General features: G+C 61.2%; 3 protein-coding genes across 7 annotated transcripts; all 3 read right to left on the reverse strand.

The window, feature by feature from the left end:
- Positions 1 to 2683: 2683 nt before the first annotated feature.
- LOC113844492 (uncharacterized) lies at positions 2684 to 13079 on the reverse strand. Of its 5 annotated transcripts, XR_011811517.1 has the most exons (3): positions 6281 to 13079; positions 5440 to 5515; positions 2684 to 3567 (listed from the first exon to the last, which is right to left on the reverse strand). XR_011811517.1 is itself a non-coding variant. In XM_072042675.1 (2 exons), the coding sequence occupies exon 2, from the start codon at positions 10945 to 10947 to the stop codon at positions 8314 to 8316; it is 2634 nt and encodes an 877-aa protein (XP_071898776.1). In that variant the 5' UTR covers positions 10948 to 10951; positions 12158 to 13079; the 3' UTR covers positions 2684 to 8313. The 5 variants fall into 5 exon arrangements, 1 of the variants encoding a protein (XP_071898776.1); XR_011811515.1 differs by having other exon boundaries at positions 2684 to 6433; positions 7469 to 13079; XR_011811514.1 differs by having other exon boundaries at positions 2684 to 5515.
- Positions 13080 to 13233: 154 nt separating this feature from the next.
- On the reverse strand, positions 13234 to 15943 carry LOC110351774 (uncharacterized). The gene is made up of 2 exons (XM_027464783.3): positions 15564 to 15943; positions 13234 to 15072 (listed from the first exon to the last, which is right to left on the reverse strand). The coding sequence occupies exons 1-2, from the start codon at positions 15858 to 15860 to the stop codon at positions 13447 to 13449; spliced, it is 1923 nt and encodes a 640-aa protein (XP_027320584.3). The 5' UTR covers positions 15861 to 15943; the 3' UTR covers positions 13234 to 13446.
- A 537-nt stretch (positions 15944 to 16480) lies between these two features.
- LRRC15 (leucine rich repeat containing 15) lies at positions 16481 to 20801 on the reverse strand. Its single transcript, XM_027464784.3, has 2 exons — positions 20512 to 20801; positions 16481 to 19361 (listed from the first exon to the last, which is right to left on the reverse strand). Exon 2 carries the CDS (start codon positions 19354 to 19356, stop codon positions 17629 to 17631), a length of 1728 nt encoding a protein of 575 aa, XP_027320585.3. The 5' UTR covers positions 19357 to 19361; positions 20512 to 20801; the 3' UTR covers positions 16481 to 17628.
- Positions 20802 to 22366: the final 1565 nt, after the last annotated feature.

A 22366-nucleotide genomic window follows, 5' to 3' on the forward strand; every position in this document is an offset into this window, starting at 1 on the left:
CTTTGAAGTCGCCAGAGGTCGAATATGGGATGTAAATCACGTTAGCCGCGCTGCGTGATCACAACGCCGTGCCAGACAATGCCGTGGCCCCACGGTGCCCGCGCACCCCGACGAGCTGGGACGCACTGGGACACCCCGGGACACACCAGGACACACCGGGACACGCAGGGCACACCAGTTCAGCCCCCCCAGCAGGCACTTGGCATGGTGCATGGAGAGCAGGCACGCGAGCAGGGACAGCGGGGCTGCCGATAGCGGGTGGCTTGTCCCTGGGACTCATTAGCAAGGGCTGCAGGCGCAGAGCTGTGTACAACGCGAGCTGGTTGCTGTGGTGTGGGGTACCGGGGCCGTCCCGCAGTGCTGCACATCTTGTAAGCATTAGCGTCACGTAAGAGCAGGCTGCACAGAAGGATGTGGGGTTTATGGGGCTGTAAAGCGCGCCGTTCCCGTTACAACAGCGATGCTGCCGTGCAGAAAGGCGCCCTTCGCGCACGGGGCTGGGGATCCAGGTGTGCCGGGAGGGAACACAGGGGGCTTGGAGGCTCTGCTGTCACTCTGAGGACAACAGAGAGAGAAAAAAACAGGCACAGGACAAGCAGGAGGAGGCACCCAGGAGATGCTGGCGGTACCCGCAGGGCTGGGGGACTTTCTGGCCAGTTGGGTGCATGAGCAGCCTCCAGGAGACCTGACAGCAACCCAGACAATTAACCCATTTCCTTTCTTCTCACCACCACAAATGCACTATTTTTGGTGGTCTTTTTAGCATCTTTTTTCACCTTTTCACACAGAGACCTGCACGGGAGCTGCGTGGCCCTGGTGTTACAGCATGCCCCCCCCAGCCGGTCTCCAAAGCCCCCGCGGGCAGGCAGGAAATATCTGCTCCCAAAGCTTTTCTCCTTCTGCCTAACTGGGAGGCAGATTGTGGTCTGTTGTTGTTTTGGTCTGGTTTTTAAACAACAACCAAAAAAATGTTGTTGCTGTGGAAAATATCTGCTCTCCACGGAAAATGCCTCGTCCTCGCTGCACACGTTGTGGGCTGTACCAGAAAATATCTGATGTGCTTCCAAAATGACTGGGGCATTCCTTTTCCTATTAGAGTGGATTTTTTTTTGTTGTTAGAAAACACAGTTTTACCTAGTTTGCCCTGACACTTTCTGCCAAGCAAACTGTCCCCATAGCACCCTCCGCCTCTCGGAGGTGGCATCGTGTGGCCTTACTCATCCCAGCGTGCAGGAAACACAGCCGGCTGCCCTCTTGGGGTGAGAAGATGGAGGAAAAGATGTTGTTTTAGCCCATACATGGTGCAAGGAACAAGCAGTGAGCAATGAAACGCACCCACCGGGCTGCCAGTACGAGCCGGGGTCGGGCTGACCTCGGACGGTTTTGGAAATGCCCTTTTCAGCCCTAGCACGTGAGGCACCCGGTGCTGTACCACTGCTCCTTGTCCCAGAGCAGAGAAAGGTCTGGGAGGTAGCTGTGCTGTGGGATAGAAACGTTTAACTATCAGATCTGGAAAGCTGAGCTGACTGTGTCCCTGTGTTGCCAACATTTCACAAAGTAAGGTATCACCAGGGCAGGTGATAAATATCTAACATATTTATATCAGCCACTACAGCTGTCGAGTATCAACATAAATCAAAAGCTTAGAAATTATGTCAAACCCAACTCCACCTTTCAGTTTAGCATTTTCCATGATTATTCTGCAGAAATGAAGCTGTTACCTTCGGCCTTTGCCTTCAGAGGAACAGCTTTCTGAAGGGAGCCTTACTCTGCTGGGAAATGTCCGGGCAGCTCTGGCAAACATTTCCCCTGCGGTCCCAACAGGCAGCCTTACGGGGAGACAGCTGACACGAGTTGTTCCAGCAACTGAGTCACGTCGGAGGTGGCACGCAGGGTGGAGAGCTCCCACGGCAGGAGCCTCAGACAGCACGAGCCCGACTGCAGCGCTGCAGCAGCGCGAGGGCATCTGTACTCGTTTGGCTGGGCAGGCTGTGCTCAGAGCAAAAACAGTGGTTGTGCAACAGCACAGCAAACATTTCCAGCTGAAACTGCATTGCTTCTGTTCTAATTTGTGGGGAAAAGCCACAACATTTTGCTCAAAAGTGAGTCGACTGTCCTTAAATTGAGCCTGCCAGTAGCACGAAGGCTGGGATGCTGACGGCAGCACCCGGGGTGGCTGTCGTGGTCCCTGCACAACAGCTCGAGCTCAGCCCTGCCCTTGGGAGGAGGTGCAACATTCCCAGCTGGGGAACATCCTCGAGTGCTGCACAGAGCGTCATGGCAAAGCCTCAGGGGGCAATCAGGAAAATTGCCTGCACCTTCCCACATGAGGCACAGCACCTGCTGCTCCTTGGGTGTCTGCAGGTTCAGAGCCACCACGGCTGTGTCTGGGGCTGGTGATGAAAGGGATGACCCGTCAGCACCCAGCCTGGTGCAGGAGCCACGGTCCTGCATGGCACAGCATGGCACGGCAAGGCATGGCATGGTACTGCATGGCATAGCACAGCACGGCACAGCACAGCATGGCACAGCACGGCACGGCACAGCAAGACACAGCCCAGCACAGCGTGGCACAGCGCAGCCGCTGCACAGCCGCACTCTGCATGGCTTTTTTTTTCCCCAAGCAGCCTTCTGAGGAAACATCTGCTGTGCCCCCACCCTGCACCAGAGCCGAAGATCAAAATAAAGAACTTTTGTCTTTTTATTAAGCATTTTAGTAAACGTGACTATTACATTCATATTATATTTCCCTGTTTTGTACAAACACGTTTAAGTCAGCACTAAGAGGATTACGTTTATGGCGTACCAATCTCTGCTCAAATGGGCTGACTAAAGAAACTCTTGTTAAACAGTGTTTTCTCTAATGCCTGTTGCTTTTCTTCCTTGCCTTAGTGCTCAGACATCTATCCAGGCTCCCTAAATCCACCCTCCTCGTAAGCTTTCAGATCAAGACTCTTCCCCCTCCGCCCCCCTCCGGATCCTTTAATGCAGCTGAAGATGAACATTAGCGCTTGGTTCAACTGCACTGGAAAGGGAAAGGGCAGATTCATCAAAATCTTTATACCTCCATAGAAAAATGTAGCCTTTTGCCTTTCCTCGACTGAATGCCTTTTCTAGAGGGTATTCATTAGGGGTTCGGTCTGTTTTTGCAGACAGCTCCACAGATGTTGACATTTTTTTTCTTCGCTGGGTTAAGACGCCTTCTATAGGCTTTCATTCTTCATTTGTTACTTCTTTATTATCCAAGAGTGGGGGTTCTTTTTTTTTTTTTCCTTTTTTTTTTTTTTTTTTCCTTTTTCCTTTCTTCCCGAGGAGTTGACTCGGCTCTCTGAAGAGAGCAGTGGTAGCCAGCCTCATTATTATCTCGGGCCCTTTTTCATCGCCCCGGCAGGCCGGCCGGGGCCGCGGGGCCATTGTGGCGGAGCAGCAGGTAGCTGTGGCACGGCAGGGTCAGCGCCGCGGCCGCCGCGGTGCCTTTGTGCGCCCGCCTCGTGCTGCCGGCCCCTGGGGACCGCGCTGGGAAAGGTCGGGAGCGCGCCGCCGCGCCTACCTGGGCTGCTGAAGTGGCTGATTGGAAAGGAATCGACGGATGGCCGGGAGGAAAAAATGCAAAAATGGATTTATAAATGAGGAAAAATAATAAAGGGTGGGGTAGGGGGCAGAGGGGATGGTGTGCTGGCAGGGCTGGCGGTTGTACTGCTGGGCATGGTGGGTCCCAGTGGTGTCACCATCGCCTGCAAAAAGCAAACTGGGCAGCGCTGCTGTGTGCCTGTGCCTGGCCACAAGGTGCTGGTCAGGGAGCCACGGGCTTGAGGCTGGTGCCTTTGGGCACCGAGCTACCCAGTTTTGCATGGTGAGCTCTGCAAAGACAGCGATTTGGCTCAGCGTGGGGCTTGGTGCTCCTTGTGCCCCGCTGCCAAAACCAGCCACACCGTGCCTCTCTTGTCACCCTCACCTGCAAACCTGCACCAGCAAAACACTCCATCCCCAGGGCCAGCAAGCACCCCAGTACGTACACCCCAGTCCCCAGAGGAAATGCACCGTGTATCTAGAGATATTTCCCCCAAAAAGACCTTGAGGAGGCACACAGGTATTGGCAAAGGCATCATAACCCAAGTGGCACTCCAGGCCCTGCCGTAAGGGAACCCGGAGGTAACAGCTCCAGCCTATTCACAGATGGGCTCATTGTGTCGCGGTGCCGCCGCAGGCCGTGCATTATCTGGAGGTAAAGAATGGCCCCGCTCAAAGAGCCTGCGGCCCTATTCCCACACCCCCCAGTGACCGGCCCCAGGCTGCCCGGACACACTCCCTCGGCAGGGCCGTGCGGAGGCCGCAGGGATCTTTATCCCGCCACGCAGGAGAGCTCCAGCGTCCTGCTGGCAGAAATTTGTCTGCAAATTTCCCCTCATTGAAGGCAGCGAGGGCCCCACGGGACACAGGCTGAGAGGAGAACTTGATTAGGGCCGGGGCGGGCGGCGCGGGGAGACGGGGGCGGCTGGCAGGGAGCTGCTCCAGCCCCAGCAGCGCGGCTGCCAGTGAGAAGGGAATATTGATGGGACACTTAAACCCCCACCGTCGCGTTCAGCCCTGACCATTATGCTAAAAGCTCCTGGCACGTTCCCTTTCTGTCATCACTTCAGCAGGACGGCTCGCATTATCCTTGCGCATCATCCCCAGGGATGTGGGAGCTCAGGCAGGTGCCTCCTCCCGACATCACTCATGCTGGAGGAGCTAAAAGCATGGTGAGACCTGGCCAGGCCTCGCTCCCTGGCACTGAGCACCCCGGGGTTACACTGGATGCCTCCTGCCTCATTTAGGTGACCGGGGGCCTGGTGGCCCCAGCAGGATCCCCAGGACAGGGTCTGGCCCTGGCCACCAGCACCTCAGGGCTCTCTCCTGGGGGCTGGACCCCACCTTGCAGGTGCCAGTCCCCTGCCCCTCGCAGCCAAACCCTAGCCCCAGTCAGGGGCAGCTTTCCTAAACACGCCGAGCGATGGCATCCCTCGCTGTGCCTGCTCTTCTCATCCCTGTTGGTTTGTCTCAGCCTTTGTCCCCCCGGCTCACACACACCCCATGGCATTAGGGATGCAGAGGCGCCCGGCCGCAGGGCCCGCAGCTTTCGCACGAACACTGCGAGCGCTGGGGTTTATAACCCAGAAAATCCGGGCTCTAAAGGGCTCTCCCTCGCGGGGGAAGGAGGCGTTCCGCCCTGCCCAGGGCGACTTTTATGCCATTGTGCCTTTTCAGCATTGCATTAAGGCGGCCAAAGAAGGGGGATTTTTAATGGTTCCCCGGGAACAAAGCGGGAACATTCGGCCCAACTTCATTACAGAATCATCTGAAACGCTTGAGGAGCGTTTCCCACTAATTATCATAAATAGCCGAAAAAAATCTTTCACTCCAAAAGCAGGTTCCATCTGCCCCTCTGTGTTTTCTCACCTCCACTTCAAACGGCACGGCCGTGCCCCCGCACAAAGGGGAGACTCCATCTCCGCTCCCCTCTCACACGGGCGCTCTAAAGAAATACAAACAGGCAGCAGATTAACATAACTTGTTTGCACCTTAAACAAATAGGCAGCTTCCGCCCCTCCGGCTCTCCCGCTGCCCCAAGGGAGGATGTGCCGGCCGGTTTGCCTCGCTCCCGCTCTCATGCCCAAACCCTGCACAGAGCGTGGGCTGGTCCCAGTGCTTGGGCATCCCCTCGCTGCCCCAGCAGCTCGGAGGGCAGCTCAGGCTCTGGCAGGGGTGCGAGGCCAAGGAGCCCGTGCTGGGGACACTGCACGTGCTGGGTGGGCGCACGGGGTGGGCACGTGGCGAGGGAGCCGCAGCCACAGCAGGGGCAGGCTCCCAGCACCAGCAGCAGTGGGACTTGCCCACGGGGGCTGGGGTTATTTTGAAATTCCCCCCGTGCAGGTGTTTGTTGCCCCCTTCCTGCCAGCCACAAGAAAGGGCTGTCACACCAGGGGCCCCTTCCTGCCCTCTGGGGTCCCCACGTTTCCACCACGGGGACCGAGGCAGATGGCAGGGGCAGGGCACTGCACCCACAGTGATGGGATAAGGAGACTGCAGGGCCCACATCTCCTCTGCACGGAGCAGGAATGGGGCCAGCGAGGGCTGCGGGGCCCCCAGGCCATGCTGGGGATCTGTGGGTCCAACGCTGCTCAGGGGCATGCAGAGTGTTCAGTCTCTGCTTCGAACTGCTCGTCGCCTGAGCAAGTCAACTGAGCTCCTTTAGCAAGGAGCTCAGGCAGTTACAGCAACGAGGAAGAGGTTTACAGACCTGCCAGCAGCCTGCAGATGCTGCACGGGGATGCTCAGCACTTTTTTTCCAGTCGGAGAACCAGAGGAATCAAGTGCAAAGAGAGCAGAAAGCAGGAGGAGAGCAAAGGGCGGTGCTGCCGCACTGTGCTGCTGCATTGTGCTAAAACATTTTCTGTGTTCAGAAAAAAAAATAAAATTAATTAATTGATGAAAAAATCATCGGGAGCTGCCCGGTGCAGTGACTGTCCCACTGTGGGATGCCTGGGCTGCCTGTAGCAGGGGACGTGTCGGGGGAAGCCTCTCCTTCCCCCACAGCGAGGTGCAGCCCAGCAGCCACAAGGCCTGCAGGACACGCTGGGCACGGTGCCCCCAGGGCTGGGCACTGCCACAGCCCTGTCATTGTCACAGCCTGGCTGGGAGCTACCGGGAGCTGCCTGCTGCCTGCGAGCCGGTGGGGCCAGCCCTGTATTTTCCTTGCAAATTGGAAATCAATCACAGCAGGAAATTCCCCCGCTGGGAAGCCCTGGCTGTATTTTACAGCACTCGGAGGTGTTCCAGGAAGGAAGGCAGGGCCCTGGCGGGGCGTTACGTGGCCGGGGAGCTGCAGGGATGCTGGCCATGGGGTGTGCAGCTCGGCAGGGCTGTGACCCTGCTGGACCCACAGACGCAGAGGACAGCTCTGCTCCGCAGAGAGGGAACCTGTGTGCCTGGAGCGAACACGTCCAGCCTGACCCCGGCTTTATTAATAACAAGTAATTAATAGGAGAGCAGACGTGCCTTATGTCTCTGAAGACCTTTTAAGATGTGATTATGTTGTGCTAATCTCGCCCCCAAGTACTTCCCTGTTTAGACTGCACCGGGCCATTAAATACCCACCAAACCAAAGGAGCCCCCCCCCCCAGTCCCACAGGAGGTGCTCGGGGTCTGCTCCCCGGCAGCCGGCCCCGCTTTCAAACCCTCTAAATCAAGCACGAAGCCGAGCCCATATGGGCTGCCAGGAAAAACACTCCCTTCCCCTCACCTGCGTCTCATTACCCGCAGTGCCAGGCTCTGGGGCCGCTCGCCGCAGCCCGTGCAGATGTGCTGCCCCCGCTCACCTCCCCTATTTCACAGCCATCATCGGGACTGTGCAGAGCAGCCCGTGACACTGCACAGGCTTAGCAGAGGTGTGTGTGCAGGTCCCCAGTGTGCAGCCACTTGCACGTACCCTAATGCAAAGCACCAGTCCCCCTCCTTTGCTCTTGCACTGTGTTGGTGAGAAGTGTCCGCTCCTTGCTGCCTGCTGCCTTCCAAGCCCACAGGGTCTGGCTCCTTGGGCTCGTGCTGGTGGCAGTGGCAGGGAAGGTGTTTCTGTGCCCGACAGGAGGTCACAGCCAGCCCCCAGGCCAGGTCTGCGAGGGGAAGGCTCGTTACATGGAGCAACACGCTGGTGAACGGCCCATGTCGGGGATGGGTTCAGAGGCAGCCTCTCCATATGAGCAAAGCGTCTGGCTGCACTCGGATGTCACCCCTCCAGGGGACAGAGTAGGCAGCATCCTACAGAGGTTCTGGGGATGCAAGATTTAGAAATTGCATCTCTGTTTTGTCACCGGGTCACAGCGTGTGACCTGCTCCCACCCCGGTCTCTGACCGCCGGCACCGCCTGGGGACCGTGCGCTGCAGCAGGAGGCAGAAAATCCCCACTGGAGGTGACAGCGAGGGCAGCCCTGGGGTGAAAACACTCCTCTGGCCAGCCTTCAGAGCGTGGCAGAGCCACGGGGAAGGCTTTAATATCAGCAGAGAGGAAGCCGAGACAGAGGGGACAGGAGGCAGGAGCGTTGCGGTGGCCGTAGCGGTGCCGGCACATCCTGGGGGCTGGGAGGCGGCCAGGGCTGGGCACGGTGCCCCCACACCTCGGTGTGGTGCCCCACGGCCACTGCTCGCCCTTCTGCCCCCCGTGGCCCCGCGTGTCCGTGGGCAGGCTGTGGAAGCCACCGCCTGTGTCGGGATGCCACCTAGTGTCACTCGGCAGAAGGTCCCATCCAGCAGCGCCGTGGTGCAGGCTCCCCAGGCTCACAGCATCTCCGGGAGCCACCTGGGAGGCACCCCAAAACCACTTGGGTCCTGCGACACCCACCCCTGGGGGACAGCACCACGCCGATACCTCTCCACAGCCCAGTGTGGACTCACGGTGGCCATCACTCGGACGCTCAGCAGCCTCACCGGTGGCACGGGGGGACCACGGTCACGGGTGGCGTGGTGGAGGAGGAGGATGAGCTTCACCCCCAGCAGCGTGGCCCCCACCTGCAGCGCCAGCACAGCCAGCCCCAGGGCAAGGGAGACGCGGCAGTGCCGCGGGCTGGGCCACAGGGAGAAGGTGCTGGGGTGGTGCCCACCAGGGGATGTGGGTGAGGAGGATGGCTGGGGACTCGTGTGGCCTCGCAGGGTGGGTACAGGAGGTGCTGGCCTCGCCGTGGGTGCCAGAAGAGCAGGAGGCACTTGTCTGGTGGGAGCTGCCCGTGGGGTGGTTGGCATCGGTGGGGTGGCAGGAGCCAGAGTGGGCAGAGCAAGATCTGGGCTACTGGCCTTGGGGGGCTGTAGGGCAAGAGCTGCTGGAGTTGAGCAGAGGCTGGAGGCCTCCTGTGGCACAGCTGGTGATGGGGTGGGGATGGAAGCCTTGGGTGGCAGAGCTGATGGCGGGATGGTGATGGAGGTCTTAGGGAGCACAGTTGGTGATGGGTTGGTGATGGAGGTCTTGGGTAGCACAGCTGATGATGGGACAGTGATGGAGGTCTTAGGAAACACAGTTGGTGCTGCAGTGGTGATGGAGGCCTCAGGCAGCCCGGCTGGTGATGGGGTCATGATGGAGGTCCTGGGTAGCACAGTTGTTGGTGGGGCACTGCTGGACATTTTGGGTAGCACAGTTGGTGATCGGGTGGTGATGGAGGCCTCAGGCATCCCAGCTGGTGATGAGGTCTTGATGGAGGTTTTGGGTAACATGGTTGGTGACAGGGTGTTGATGGAGGTCTCAGGAAGCACAGTGGGTGATGGGGTGGTGATGGAGGCTTCCCGTGTCACAGCTGATGATGGGGTGATGATGGAGGCTTTAGACATCACGGCTGGTGACGGAGCAGTGCGGAAGGCCTCAGCTGGTATGGTTGGCAACACGGAGGAGGTGGCCGTAGGTAATGGCACGGCTGGCAGTGCCGTGACAGGAAAGGTCACCGATGGCAGCGGGGTCTGTGCTGCAGTGGGCGAGGCTCCGGGTGACAGCAAGGCTGACGTCCTTTGTGATGATGCGGAGGTGAATGGCAGAGATGGGGAGAAGGAAACCGAAGGAGGCAAAGTGGCTGGACAAATTAACTGGTCGTCCCTCAGGGATGCCACCGCCTGCCCTGCCAGGTGGGGTGGAGTCTTGCATGACACTTGGGTGGACAATTTTACCTTCTCGCTGTTCTCCTGGATCCAGCCGTGCAGGTAACAGAGGTTGCAGTCACACCTCCACGGGTTCCCGCTCAGATACACTGAGCTCAGCCTCTTCAGCGGGTCCAGGAGTCCCCGGGGGACACTCTTTAGCTGGTTCTTTCGAAGGTTGAGGGTTTTCAGATTTGGGAGAGGAGCAAAGACCTTGTCATCAAGAGCAGAGAGCTGATTTGTGTCCAGCTGGAGGTCTGAGAGCTTGCTGAGCCCCGTGAAGACTCCTCTCGGCAGGGCTGACAGCTGGTTGTGGGACAAGATGAGTTTGCCCAGAGACGTGAGGTTGACGAAGATGCCATCTGGAAGTGTGACCAAGCTGTTCCTGCCCAAGTCCAGCTCCCACAGGTGTGGCATGCTGTCAAAAAGGCAGCAGGGGAGCTCCGTAATGTGGTTTGAACCCAGAGTCAGCAGCTTCAGCTTGTTTAATCCAAAAAAGCCCTGGGGTGGGAGAACCCCGATGAGGTTGTTGTCCAAGAGGAGTTTCTCCAGGTGGGCCAGGCTCATAAGAAGCGTGGGTGGCAGCGTCCTGAGCCTGTTCCTCTGGAGGCTGAGCTCCAGCAGCCCCTGCTGGGCATCCAGCAGCCCCTCCGGGAGGTCCTGCAACTCGTTCTCGTACAGCCGCAGGACTTGCAGGTGGGGGAGTTTGCTGAAGACATCTCCAGGCAGAGCCGTGATCTTGTTCCTAGCCAGGTCCAAGAAAGTTAGATTGGCAAGGGAATCAAAGATACCTTCTGGAAGAGACGAGATGGCGTTGATGTGCAGGGAGAGCTCCCCCAGGTGCTCCAGCCCTTCAAAGAGCCCTTTGGGGATGTGGCTGATGTGGCTGTCCCTCAGCTCCAGTCTCTGCAAGCTTGGGAGGTTCTGGAAAGTGCCCGTGGCCAATTCTTCTAGTGAGGCACCAGAGATCTCCAAATCCCTCAGTTTCTCCAAACCATCAAAGGCTCCAGGTTCAACCGCCTTGATCTTATTGCCAATAAACAAAATCTTGGTCAGGCTGGGCATGTACCTGAAGGCACCTTTCCTTACGGCAGTAACGCTGGTTTGCACAAAGACCATCTCAGAAATGAAGGGCTTTGCGATCTTGGGGATCTCTTTGACATCGTTTTTTGTCCCTCTGTAGACCTCCTGGTAGTCCTTGGGCATTTCATATGGATCTGCACTCGGGGTTTGGTCTTGGCATTTATGGGGGTGGAAGAAGAGGAAGAAAATGAAAAGGAAATGCTGGTACATCGTCCTGAAAAAGGGTTTCAGAAGTCAGATTTGAAGAACAATAAGACCTGCAACCACAGCTCTCAGAACCATCCTATTCCTGTTTGGGCTGTAGGCTCAGATGTGTCCCGATGAAGCTGCTGCCCCTTAGTGCTGCCCCAGCGGGGCCAGGACTCAGCAGGGCCACAGCTCGCTCACACATCACCAGCACCAACCAGCAACCTGCTTGCTGGCAGCAAACCTGAGATCAGACATGGTCCCAGCAGCCAGCAGACCAAACGACCTTGTTTACACAGCATTTGCCAAAAAAAAAAAAAAAGCCTGTGGAGCAGCTGGCATCCCCACAGAATGTAACTTTGGAAAATCTCTCATTTCTGTACCTTTAAAAAAGGAGCCAAGCCCCAGCACAGCTGTGAAGCACCAGTCCCTCTCCATGAAGCAGGACACATCCTCCCTTGTCTTTCACGATGGCACGAAGCTCACGGGAGGGCTGCCCCGGGTCCCCAGGAGCAGAGGCCCTGAAGCAATGATGCCTGGTGCACCCTCTGCCTTCCTCTCCTCCCCCTGCCTCGCTGCAGTTCCCTGGATTTGCTCTGGCCATCCAGGTCAGACAGCTCCATGGAGCACACTGTGCTGGGTGGGCTCCCTCTTGGTGCTTCTCTCAGTTCCGAAGGGTTACCTAAAATGTTACTTTAAATGCCTCCTTTTCAGGACCCCTGCTAATCACATTATATTTTGGCATTAGTTATGCAGCTTTGTCAGATATAAATGATTGGCTTATAAGCAGCAACCAAGTTTAGGACCAGGCTCTCTAAAAGACTTGGAGATGTCCGCAGATTTCCTGTTTAAAACCCAGCATTTAGGGCCCTGACCGGCAGCTCGGAGCTGAGCTCACTGGCTCACATCCACCAGCAGCAAAAAAAAGAAAGAGCCATGGGCTGCTTCTCAGGCATCCATCAAAACTAACCACGGCAAAAGCTACAGCCAGGAGGCTAAGTTTGCTTTGAAAAGACCTAGATATTTTCTGAAAAGTGTCGAGAGGTCGGCAAAGCCAGGAGGCTGCAAGCTGTTGGGTTTGGACAGAAAGGGAGCCCCCATGGGGGGCTCACCCTGCACACCCTGGCTGTGATGTCCCTGCCTGTCCCTCTCCCCAGCAGCAAGGACACAGACCAGCAGCTCCCCAGAACCACCCTCCTGGCACACTTTGAAGCATTTCGCACCCCCGACTTGCCTGAGCGCTTGGGAACGCGTCCAGCCGCTGGAGCGCCGCACCGTGCTGTGCCAGGCAGGGGACGAGGGGTCCCATCACCTGGGGAGCTTTATCCACCGCCCAGGCATGGGGCTTGGCTTTGCAGGGCTGCTGGAGGAGATAAGCACACAGCACAGAGCCATGGGGAGCAGTCCCACGCGCCCCAGGAAAGGACGCAGGCGCTCTCAGGTGTTATCTGCTGGCACCACGCGGCTGCTCACATCCAGGGAAGCCCGAAGATCTTCAGGCCAGCCTGTTTTTCCTTCCTCGAGAAGAGGCTTACGTGGCTGAAAGGTGCTGCTGTGAAGCCGCTTGCTCAAGCTGATAATGGTGATGACTTCTGTGGCCCTGCTGGACAGACACACAGCCCCGTCCTGGCAGCTGGCTGCGGGGCTGTGGCTGGCCGTGGGGCTCACCTCTGCTGGGCACCAGCCGGGGGACCCTGCTGAGCACACTGTGCTGATGGAGCAGGCTGGGAGAACACAAAACTCCCCCCTTGGTGCCTCCTCTCCCTCTGAGCAGCGGTGGGGCTGAGTTGGAGGGGAGAGGCAGCAAAGCAGCGCGCCCCCGAGGGGCACCCCAGGCGCCCCGTGGCTGCGGGCAGGCCGGGCAGGACGGCTCGGGGAAGGGCGGCCGGGCTCTGGCAGGGCCCCCCCGGCTCTCCCCGGCCCGGGACACCCCCAGCCCCGCCGGCCACCAGATGGAGCAGCAGCACCGCGCAGCACAGCCCCGGCTGCAGCGCCGTCGGGGAGAAGGGTTCAGCTGGCTGGGCGCGCACCCACGCGTGTGCACACACACGCACACACACACACACAGTCACACACACGCACACACACACTTACCCCGTTAGGGCAGGGCAGGATGCTTCCCTTAGGCACCCATCTCCGCGAGGTGCCGAGCCCTGAGGGCAGCACCCAGCAAGGAGCAACCCCAGGGACCCGCGCCCCTCGCAGCCTGGCCCAGGGCCTCCAGCCACAGCCCTGCGGGATCACAGCCGCCTTCCCCTGCAAGACAGACGGCATCTTCCCCCTCTGCACCTTGGGAACAGGCTGCACAGGAATGATACGTACACTTTAATAATATTTGAAACACACAGGAACGCACGGCTGGGTGAAGAGGCACCATGAGTCCAGCTCCAGCACAGAGCACGGTGACGGTGACCATGGCAGGGACATCAATGCAGGACACAGAGCATCGTTTCTCAGGCTGATTTTGGTGTGGCCGCTGCACCAGCAGGATGACCACGAGGAGCAGCAGCATATGCCTGAGTCCTAGGGTGTAGCAGGGAGCCCGCGTGGGGTGGTCACATCCGGGCCCTGCGCCATGACGAGGACGCTGACCTGCAGCGTGCCGCAGGAGGAACGCAGCACCCAGGCACCCCGGTACTCGGTCCCTGGCCCCACCGCCTGGCTGGGAGGAGGAGGAGGAAGGCGAAGGCTGAGCCGCTGACAGCTCGTGGCATTGCAGGACACATGCAGGGTGCCCTCGGGGTTGCTGTAGGTGCACTGCCCTGGTGCATCCTCCCCGGGCACCGCGTCCCGGCCCTCATCTTTGGCACACGCCAGCTGCCTGTGGGTCACCTCCAGCAGGGGCTGGCCCTTGAGGGTGGCCGGGCTGGCACAGAAAGCTTGCACGTGGAGGAGGGGGTCAGAAAAGACCTGGAGCCAGCCCAGGAGGTAGGCGAGGCGGCAGTCGCACGCCCAGGGGTTATCCTCCAGCCCCACGCGCACCAGCTCCTCGTTGGCATTGAAGAAGCCCGCGGGCAGGCGGGGCAGGCGGTTGTGCTCCAGCCCCAGCGTGGCCAGGCTGGGCAGCCCGTCCAGCAGCCCCGGCGGCAGGCTGGAGAGGTTGTTGTGGCCGAGCTGCAGCGTTGTCAGCTCCACCAACCCCTGGAAAGCCTCGGCGGGGAGGCGAGCCAGGGCGTTGTGTGAGAGCACCAGGCTCTGCGCCACCGAGAGGTTGGCGAAGACGCCCGGGGGCAGCGCCTGCAGCTGGTTGCGGGCCAGCGAGAGGTGCAGGAGGCCCGGGGTGCCCTGGAAGAGGGTGGCGGGCAGGGAGGCCAGCTGGTTGCCCTCCAGGCTGAGGAAGGTGAGGTTGGAGAGGCCGGCGAAGGCGTCGGGGCGCAGGCTGCCCAGGGCGTTGTGCTGCAGCTGCAGCCGCCGCAGCGCACCCAGCCCCGCGAAGGCCCCAGCGGGCAGCTCGGCCAGCTGGTTGCCGTCGAGGTGGAGCTCACCCAGCCGGGAAAGTGTCCCGAAAGCACCGGGTGGGAGCTGTGCCAGCATGTTGTCGCTCAGCTTCAGGACGCGGAGGGCAGCCAGCGGGGCAAGCAGCCCGTCGGGCAGCTCGGTCAGCACGTTCTGCGAGAGGTCCAGGGCCTGCAGGTGGCGGAGCGGGTGGAAGATGGCAGGGGGCAGCTCATCGATCTTGTTCCCCCGCAGGCGCAGGTCCTGCAGGTGGCAGGCGGAGGCGAAAAGCCCCGGCTGCAGGGAGTGGATGGCGTTGGAGCTCAGGGAGAGCGTGGTGAGGCTGGGCAGCCCCGCCAGCAGCCCCGGGCTGACGGCCGGCAGCGGGTTGCCCGAGATCTCCAGCTCGGCCAGGCTGGGCAGCCCCCAAAAGGCACCCGCCTCCAGCTCCTCGATGTGGTTGTTGAGGAAGACCAGCTTGGTGAGCGTGGTGCTGGAGCCCAGCGCCCCGCTCCCGATGCTGCTCAGGGCCGTCTCCACGAAGAAGAGCTGGGTGGCGTTCCCCGGCAGGCCCGCCGGGATCTCCCTCATCTTCTCCTCCGAGCAGAAGACCTTGGAGGTGTCGTAGCACTGGCAGGGCGGGGGGCAGGGAGGGGGCAGCCCCCCCACCAGCAGGGACCCCAGCCCCAGCACCACATAGACCATCACCCTGCGCTGGAGGAGGAAACCAGCATCAGCTGCTGTAGGGCCACCAGGCTCACCTACGCTCAGCCACGCACCAAGGGGGCTCTGCTGGTTGTGGGTTTATATTTTACTGGTTGTATTTTTATACAACCAGTTGTTATTTTATAATTGCCCATCGAAAACATCCTTCTGGCAGGAACGTTTCAGAGCCAGAGCTTCTGCTAAAGAAGGGAGGGTACGTGGAAGAGCAGGGGCTGAGCAGAAACACCCAGACCACCACCAGCTCCCCCGTGCCTGGGACGCGTGCTGCTGCCGCCCGGTGACAGGGGACAGTGCCCGTCCTGCTGTGACACCCACCGGGGACATCCTGTGCCAGGGGGTGTGTTGGACTTAGAGCCGTGCCCTGGAGCACCATCAGGCATGGCCTCTCCCTCTCGCCACCTGACTTGTTTCCAGCACTTCCCACCCACCCCAAGGCCCCCAACAAACCCGTCCCAAATTCCCTGAGCCTTGCCACTTACCGTGAGCGGCATCGTGGGGACCACCACCATGGGGACTGCCGAGCCCACAGCGAGGAGCGAGCCCCGCCGAAAAGGGAAGATGTTTTGTGGGGCGGATGTGGAGGCAGCTGACAGAGCGTTCCTGCTGGGGCGGAGCTGCCCCTTTCTGCTTATCGGCAACAACAACCCGTGTCCTTGGAGCGCTTCAAAAAACAGCCCGGCCCAGGGGACAGGAGGTGAACGCACGCAGGGCACGGGCTGGTAGCCATGAGTGTGTCCTGGCAGGGAAGCGGGGCCGCGGCCCTGGATGTGCCCCATAGCTGTGCCAAGGCCCTGCTGCCATCGGTGGCACTGGTCCCACACCAAGCTGAGCGTGTCAGCTTGCTGCAGCCCCACAACCTCCAGCCGGTGCATCCAGGCAGTGGTGGGGTGGCCAGAGGGACCCATGGACCAGCTGAACTCCCCAGGAGAGGTAACCTGCCTGGAGGAGCAATGCACGACCCCATGAGGGATGCCCTGCAAGGGTTGGGATGGGCTGGGATCACACCCAGGACGTGGAGAGACCCCTGGGGAAGGAGGAGGGACACTTATGTGCACTCAGCTGGTGAAGTTTGGAGAAGCTCAGCACAAACCCTCAGAGCCCTGCTGTGAGGACAGGGCTGCACAGGAGGCAGTCAGCAGCTCCGGCTCCATCAGGGAACTCGTTGAGGTCTCAGCTTGCTCTCCAAAAGCCATCCTGCTGCCGTCGGACAGCCAAGCCCTCCCTTACCCCAGGCCAGCCTGGGCTTTGCAGCCACAACCTCTGGCCCTCTCCCACCCCCAGCAGCCTCACCATGAGGAAATCACGTTGGAGAGGCAGCAAAGCAAAGCTCCTGTCCCTGCTGGGTTATTCCAAGGATGCCACTCGCCGCAGAGGAGCAAACAAAGAACTCTTGGCACTGGAGATGGACAACCGTGCTTTAATGGGAGATCACAGAGCAGTACCAAACAGCCCCAAGGCACAGTCCCACATTTCTAGCCATTGTGCAGGTCCCAGCCCGAAGAAGCATCCCATCACACGCACAAGCACGGGTCTGCCTGTGCCACCACTGCCTCACAGAGCTCCGTGGGCAGCCCACACAAGGGGGTTCACACCCACTGCGACCCTTGTCCTGTAGCACCATTCCCGTGCAGCCCGGTGCCGCACATGCTGCCCCATACCCCGTGCCCCGGCACCACTCAGGCTGCCAGCAGGGCTGGGCACGGAGCAGGGGCACCACGGGGTGGGAGCAGGGAGAGGAGAGGCTGCAGCTTTGCCGGGCAGGGATGCAGGAGGGCTGGGGGCTGCAGTGCTTGGGACACGCAGGCAGCCCCGCAGCGCTGCAGGCAGGGGAAGCACAAGCGTGCGGGGCCGAGAGGCCGCCTGAGGCGGGGCAGGGCAGGGCAGGGCAGGGCAGGGCGCTGCTCTCACCGTGCTGCCTGCAGGCAGGGCAGGCGGCGTGGACGCGGCCAAGTCACCCGGCTGTGCCGCCGTGGAGGCATGGAGCCCGCTGGGCTGGGGGCCAAGCGGAGGCCGCCCGGGCCCTTTGAGCTACAAACGCACGCTGCCTTCCTCAGGGTGAAGGCGTGCGCCCGGCTCCCGGCCCTGGGTGCTGGCTTCGTGCCCGTGTGCCCCGGCACGGGCAGAGGCTGCAGGCGTGAGGGGACAAGGGGACAACAGGCAGTGTGGGGCAAGCAGTAGGCGTTGCTCCAGGGGATGATGTGAGGTGAAGGAGGAGAGGTCCCAGTGCTCCATGGCCAGGCTGCGGCTCCCTGCTCTGCTCTGGGCAGCCCCTGGTTGTAGCGTGGTCCCCAGCGCCCTGGCTCCTGGCTCTCAGGAAGGGAACGAGCACGGGGGCTGCGCAGGAGGCAGGAGGGGCTGGGGACAGCGCAGCCACGGGGACACCAGCGGGTGACACCCTGCTGCAGGGCAGGGACACGGCAAAGCAGAGCAGCAGAGGGGGACAGGCACGCGGGGCGATGCTGGCCCGTCCAGCTCTCAGGTCCCTTGTCCCCGCGGGGAGGGGACACCCCCCCGGCACCGCTCCCCCCAGGGTCTGCCGGGGGCTCAGGCTTCGTTGGGCGCCTTCATCCTCATCAGCACGACGTGGCTCTTCTTCCTACAGCTGTAAGCCACCAGCGCCACCAGAGCGCAGAGCAGGGCCACACATACCAGCACGATGACGGCCACCACCACCCCGCTCTGCAGGCGGGTCAGCCCCCAGCGCCCCCCTCCTTCCTCCTCCTCTTCCTCCTCCTCCTCCTCCTGGGGCCTGGGGGTAACCAGCAGTGGCTCCGTGGAGGAACTCGCCTCGGTGCTCCCCGGCGATGTCCCCTTGGAGGGGAGGGCAGGGAGCGGGGTGCCGGCGGTGGGGCCAGGTGGGGTGGCCGGGAGCTGGTCCTGCCGCAGCTGGGCGATGGGTGCTCCCCGCAGGGGGGGCGGCTGGGCGCAGAGCGGGGGGGTCTCACCCACCTTCTGGGGGTTGGCCTCCAACCAGGCACGCAGGGGCAGGATGCCCTGGTCGCAGCGCCACGAGTTGTTGTGCAGCTTCACCTCCCGCAGGGCAGCCATTGGGGAGAAGATGCCGGCGGGGAGGTTCTCCAGGGCGTTGGCGTGCAGCTGGAGGTGCCGCAGCCCTGGGGTGGCGGCGAAGAGGCCCCGGGGCAGCGTCTGCAGCCGGTTGTTCTGCAGGGAGATGTTCTGCAGCTTGGGCATCCCTCCCAGCGCCTCGGCGTCCAGGCGGCGCAGGGCGTTGGAGTGCAGCGACAGCTCCAGGAGCTCGCCCAGGCCCCGGAAAGCTCCCGGGGCCAGCGTGCGGAGCTGGTTCTTGCTCAGGACCAGGAGCTGCAGCTGGGTGAGGTTGCTGAAGACAGCGGCGGGGAGGGTGGCGAGCTCATTCTCGTAGAGCCACAGCTCCCTCAGGTTGGGCATGGGGCCGAAGGCCGCCGGGGAGATGTCGCGCAGGCGGTTGACATGCAGGGTGATTTTGGAGAGGGCGCGCAGGGGCAGGAAGATGCCACCAGGCAGGGCGGTGAGGAGGTTGTTGGAGAGGTAGAGCTTCTGAAGGTTCCCGTTGTGCACGAAGAGCTCCGGGGACAGCGTCTCCAGCTGGTTCTGGTGCAGCCCCAGCTCCTGCAGCTCGGGCAGCCCATCGAAGGCGCCCGCCGGGATCTGCCGGAGCCGGTTCTCGTAGAGCCGCAGCACCTGCAGCCGCGGCAGCCGCTCGAAGGCTTGGGGGGGCAGGCGGTCGATGTTGTTCCGGGCCAGGTTGAGCTTGGTGAGGCTGGCGAGCTGGTCGAACACCCCCTCCGTCAGCTCGTGCAGGTTGTTCCCGTGCAGCTGCAGCTCCTTCAGGTTGCTCAGGTGGGCGAAGTGCGAGGGCTCCACGCGCAGCAGCTGGTTGCTGGAGAGCAGCAGTGATTCCAGCTTGCCCAGGGGCTGGAAGACCTGCACCGGGAGCTCCTGCAGCTTGTTACTGGCCAGGCTGAGGTAGCGCAGGTCAGGCAGGTGCCGGAAGGCCCCGGGGCTGACGCGCGACAGGTCGTTCTTCTCGATGCGCAGCCCGATCAGCAGGGAGGCGTTGCCGAAGGACGCCTCGCCCAGCTCGGTGATGCGCGTGTTGATGATCTGCAGGGTCATGGCGTTGGCGGGGATGGGGCTGGGGACGGCGGTGATGCCGGCACCGGAGCACTCCACCTGGGCGGTGCGGACGCACTGGCACTGCTCCGGGCACTGCCCGCGGGCGAGCTGGAAGCCCACCAGCAGCAGCAGCAGCCGCCAGCCTCCCTGCTCCATGGGGCCTGCGGCAAAAACAGAGGAGGAGACTCAGCACAGCGCTTTCCCAGCCCCGCCAGGGATGGGTGCTGCCTCCCCCTGCAAAGCGGGGCTGGCCGCACGCCTCCCAGCACGGCTGGGGACAGGCAGGGCAGAGCCAGGGCTGCGGCGCCGCGCTGCCACACCACAGCTATTAGTGGCATCCCTGGCGTCCCCTGCACCCGCTCTCCCAGCAGCAGGAGTGTGGTTTCCTGTTTTGCAGTGAGCACGGCGAGCTGGTCCCAGCAGCACAGCCCCGAGCAGCAGGGAGCCCCCAGCCAGCGGGTACCAGCCTCAGCTGGGATGGGTTGGAAGGGACCTTAAGGATCATCCAACTCCAAACCCCTGCCGTGGGCAGGTCCCTGAGCACAGCCATCATCTCTCAATGCTCCAGGGGCACGTTCCCCGACCTGGGAGCTCTGCATGGAGTAGGGCAGCAGCCTGGTGCCCGGCTGGCAGCTCCCGGTGGCACAAGGCAGGAGGAAACCCATTGCTCCCCCAGGCATGGAGCAGGGCTTGGCCAGGCAGGTCTGGGAGCGCAAAGCGCCAGGGAAGCGCCTGATGCTGCAGGGGAGGGAGGAGCCCTCGGAAAGCCAGCACAGCTTGTGTCTCACATATGGAAACAATATGCATCCCAGAACAGTTTTGTTTATGGCAAGCCCTTTATAAACTCCACCAAGCGCTTTGCACATCAAAAGCCCTGCTCATGTCACTCCCTGTTAAGCGAGCGTACAGAGCATCCAAGCTGGAGCACGGTTCAGGAAAGACAGCTGTAAACAATTTATCTCCCTTTCTCTTTTTAGGGACAAAAACTTCCAGACCGAGGAGATGAATATCTAGCCCCTCAGCATCCAGGTGGCTCTAACCGCAGGGCCCCTAAATTTTGATCCTGCCCCCGCTCCGTGTTCTTTACAGGTTATTATTTAACATACTTTGCCTCTGTAACTATATCAGCTCCCACAATGCCTAAGCAGACTCAGTTTGTTGGAGAACCCCTCACAAGACAAATGTCTCCATCTAATCCAAAGGTGCTCAGCATGCACATTGCTCTGCCACGCTCCCACCCCTCAGAGCTGCCCCGGGGGTCTGCGGGCTCATGGTGATGCTGGCGGGGCCAACAGCAGAGAGGAGACTTACCCGAGTGTCCTGCAGCCGCGAGCGCCGAGCGAGCACAGCTCCGTGCTGGCAGGAGAGCCGAGTGTGGTTCACGCTTCCCCTCCCAGTATATAACCCGTCCAAATCAATGAATCAGCACAGGGGCAGCGGCGGGGTTACGGAAATCGCTGCAGCGGAGCCGTTTCCAACTCGTGTTTCCTCAGCAAACAAAGCAACTGTCTTGAAGACGGAGATGCTGGTTTCTCACTCACGATCTCACTCACTCACGCCTGAAGAGCAGCGGCCAGCCCCAGGAACACGCCGTGCATGGCAGCCGGTGCCCGGGGTACAGCTCGGCCCTGAGGAGCCCCCAGGACATAACCAGGGGCTGTGACCAAAGAGGCAGGTGACACCAGGCCCCCAGGGCACCATCCTGCCCCTTGCTGTCACACGGTCACCAGGGCTCCTCCATGGCATCACCTCGGTGCCTGCACAGTTCCTTCTTCATTTGCTACGGCCCCCGTGAGCTTCAGGACCCACGGCCATGCTGGGGCCACCCCGCAGCAGCACACTGGGGCTCTCCAGACGCAGCAGAAAGGGTTGGGATGTGCTGCTGGGCTCCCTGCAGCTCCTGAGGTGCCCCAGCATCATCCATCCATGAGGTCGCATCCACCAGGGTTGCAGCCCTCATCCACTGCCCAACAGGAGAAGCAAACCCACAGGGTGCCTGCGGGCACTGCCCCATGCCGCTCTCCTTCCTCAGGAGCCCCAGCGCAGGGGGACGGAGCCCAGCACCCAGGGGCTGGGGAGCAGGGCCCAAACTCCCTGCCTTCCTTTGGGGTGCCCACTGCCAGCCCTCCCCATGACCCCCAGCCCACAGGGCTCCACAGGGTCCCCACCATTGTCCCCAGCTGCCTCATGCCCACCTGTCCCTGTCAGACCCATAGGCCGGGTCCAGCAGCAGCCAGGAGCGGAGGTTTGGGAGCCAACAGTGAGGAAAAACCGATGTGCGTGGCCCCTTTTTCCAAGCCAGCAGCAGCCCCGTGCTAACCACGGGGCAGCTGGCCTTCCCTACAGCCTCTAATCCTGTTTTAGCCCACCCACATTTCCAGCAGGCCCTGCTCAAGCCCCAGCCGGCCCTAACGAGCTGCCCGAGATGGGAACCAGGCGGTGCTGGCCCCAAAGGCCAGGAGTTAAGGCTGCTCCCATCCCACGCAGCAGGGTGCTGTGCTGCCAGCATGCAGGGGACAGGGACAGGGACCCTGCTCACGGTGGGAACAAGAACAAGGCAAACACCACAAACTGCAGGGCTGCAGAAGGGAGTTTCTTGCCACGCTCAGGCAGGGATCGTGGGAAGAGGGTGGGGAGTGGGACAGCAGCTGTAGGCAGCCGCCGCGGAGACGTGTCGGGTCCAATGGGTGCCCCAAGGGAGCCGAGCGTGGGGGGCCCGGCGGCTGTGGGACACGGTGGCCACGGGTCCCCCCCTGCCAGGCAGCGAGCACCCAGGATGGCACTACCCTCACAGCATCCCCTGGTGCTCATCTGCCTGCTCCCGGGGCAAATCTTGGGGCTTTGGGCATGGAGAATGGGGCTTTTTGAAAACACCACCCACGAGTACTTAGGTACGTGCTATTGCCACAGCAGATTTTCCCAGCACCGCGGTTCCCAAACTAAACTCCCCGTTTCCTTCCGAGTGATGCAGCTGGAGGTCAGGCAGCGGGCTTGGGAGCCGCCCCGGCCCTGCAGCCCTGGCACGGAGCTGGGCTCGCCCGGCCCTATCGCACCCTTATCGGCCGGCTCTGTCTGCCCGCCACCAACGCCAGCGCTGCTGGGCTGCTGCCTGCTCTGACTCACCCCCGAGGCACCCGGCTTTTCAGCAAAACAACACAGAAACCAA

This window comes from Anas platyrhynchos, chromosome 9, assembly GCF_047663525.1.
Source record: "Anas platyrhynchos isolate ZD024472 breed Pekin duck chromosome 9, IASCAAS_PekinDuck_T2T, whole genome shotgun sequence".
NCBI lineage: Eukaryota > Metazoa > Chordata > Aves > Anseriformes > Anatidae > Anas > Anas platyrhynchos.

What these genes read in the sequence shown, in the direction of transcription:
- LOC113844492 (XM_072042675.1), bottom strand. Translation starts at nt 10,947, where the DNA reads ATGTACCAGCATTTCCTTTTCATTTTCTTCCTCTTCTTCCACCCCCAT.
- LOC110351774 (XM_027464783.3), bottom strand. Translation starts at nt 15,860, where the DNA reads ATGGGGCACATCCAGGGCCGCGGCCCCGCTTCCCTGCCAGGACACACT. An exon ending in TCCCCACGATGCCGCTCACG is followed by an intron (nt 15,073 to 15,563) that starts GTAAGTGGCAAG and finishes TTCCTCCTCCAG; the next exon opens with CGCAGGGTGATGGTCTATGT.
- LRRC15 (XM_027464784.3), bottom strand. Translation starts at nt 19,356, where the DNA reads ATGGAGCAGGGAGGCTGGCGGCTGCTGCTGCTGCTGGTGGGCTTCCAG.